We start from the raw sequence: 1,351 nt of genomic DNA on the forward strand, positions 1-1,351 counted from the left end.
TATGCGGATTTTATCCATGAGTTTGTGTCTATGGGACATATGAAAGAAGTTTCAGATGATGTGTCAGTTGATATGTGTCAGAATTCAGTCGGAATGAATCCGAATATAGTCGGAATGCGTCAGAAAAACGTTCAGAATGTGTCAGAATTAGATCCTGTGTATTATCTCCCACACCATGAAGTATTGAAGCCGGACATACAACAACAAAGCTACGCGTAGTGTTTGATGCTTCGTGTCGGACCTCAACGGGCGTTTCGTTGAACGACGCGTTGATGGTGGGGCCTACTGTGCAGAACGATTTGTTGTCGATCATCTTGCGCTTCCGTTTGCACCGATACGCCATCAGTGCAGACATTGAGAAGATGTACAGGATGGTACAGGTTCAGCAACCGGATCAACACCTTCAGCGAATTTTGTGGCGAGATACACCTGATGAACCCGTGAAAACTTTTGAGTTAACGACCGTTACATACGGAACTGCTAGTGCTCCGTATTTGGCGACAAGGTGCTTGAAACAGCTAGCTGAAGATGGATCAGCAAGTCATCCGATTGGTTCGAGAGTAGTCAAAGACAGTTTCTACGCCGACGATTGTCTAGTTGGAGCGGACAGTGTCGAAGAAGGCAAGCATTTAGTTGAAGAAACTACCGATCTCACCAATTCAGCTGGGTTTAATTTACGGAAGTTCAACTCAAACTCACCAGAGATATTGGCAAGCATTCCTGAAGATTTGAAAGAGAAAAAGTCAGTTTTAGAGTTCGATTCGTCAGATTCAACTGTGAAAACCCTTGGTTTGAAGTGGGACACAGAGTCAGATAATTTTTGCTTTAGTATTCCCCATTGGAGGTCATCAAGTTCGCAAATCACGAAAAGAAGCGTGCATTCTGATCCAGCCTGTTTGTTTGATCCTCTTGGGCTCGTGGGTCCAGTTGTTGTGCAAGCGAAAATGATAATCCAGCAACTGTGGCGTCTCAAGGTTGGTTGGGATGACCCATTGGATGAGCAGTATCAAAATCTATGGAAGGAGTACAAACAGAGTTTGATGCCATTAGAATCGTTGTCAGTTCCACGTTGGCTTGGGTTCAGTAAAGATTGTGTGTCAGTACAGTTACATGGGTTCTGCGATGCGTCAGAGTCAGCTTATGGAGCATGTTTGTACCTGCGCTGCGTAACTGTAGATGGTTAGATATCGGTCAGATTAGTAACAGCCAAGTCAAGAGTGGCCCCTTTGGAGAATTTGAAAAGATCGAAAAGAAAAACCTCAATCCCACGTTTAGAATTGTCGTCAGCTCTCCAACTCTCACACCTGTACGAGAAATTCGCCAGAGTTTTCCCAGAAGTGACAGAGGCGTA

At 44.6% G+C, this 1,351-nt stretch overlaps 1 protein-coding gene across 1 annotated transcript; it reads left to right on the top strand.

Annotated features, from left to right (window-relative positions):
* Positions 1-371: 371 nt before the first annotated feature.
* LOC129760103 (uncharacterized) lies at positions 372-1,184 on the top strand. Its single transcript, XM_055757685.1, has one exon. The coding sequence runs from the start codon at positions 372-374 to the stop codon at positions 1,182-1,184; it is 813 nt and encodes a 270-aa protein (XP_055613660.1).
* Positions 1,185-1,351: the final 167 nt, after the last annotated feature.

Source organism: Uranotaenia lowii, unplaced genomic scaffold, assembly GCF_029784155.1.
Source record: "Uranotaenia lowii strain MFRU-FL unplaced genomic scaffold, ASM2978415v1 HiC_scaffold_436, whole genome shotgun sequence".
Taxonomy (NCBI): domain Eukaryota; kingdom Metazoa; phylum Arthropoda; class Insecta; order Diptera; family Culicidae; genus Uranotaenia; species Uranotaenia lowii.

Excerpts from the sequence above, each read along its gene's own strand:
- LOC129760103 (XM_055757685.1), top strand. The coding sequence starts at position 372 with ATGGTACAGGTTCAGCAACCGGATCAACACCTTCAGCGAATTTTGTGG.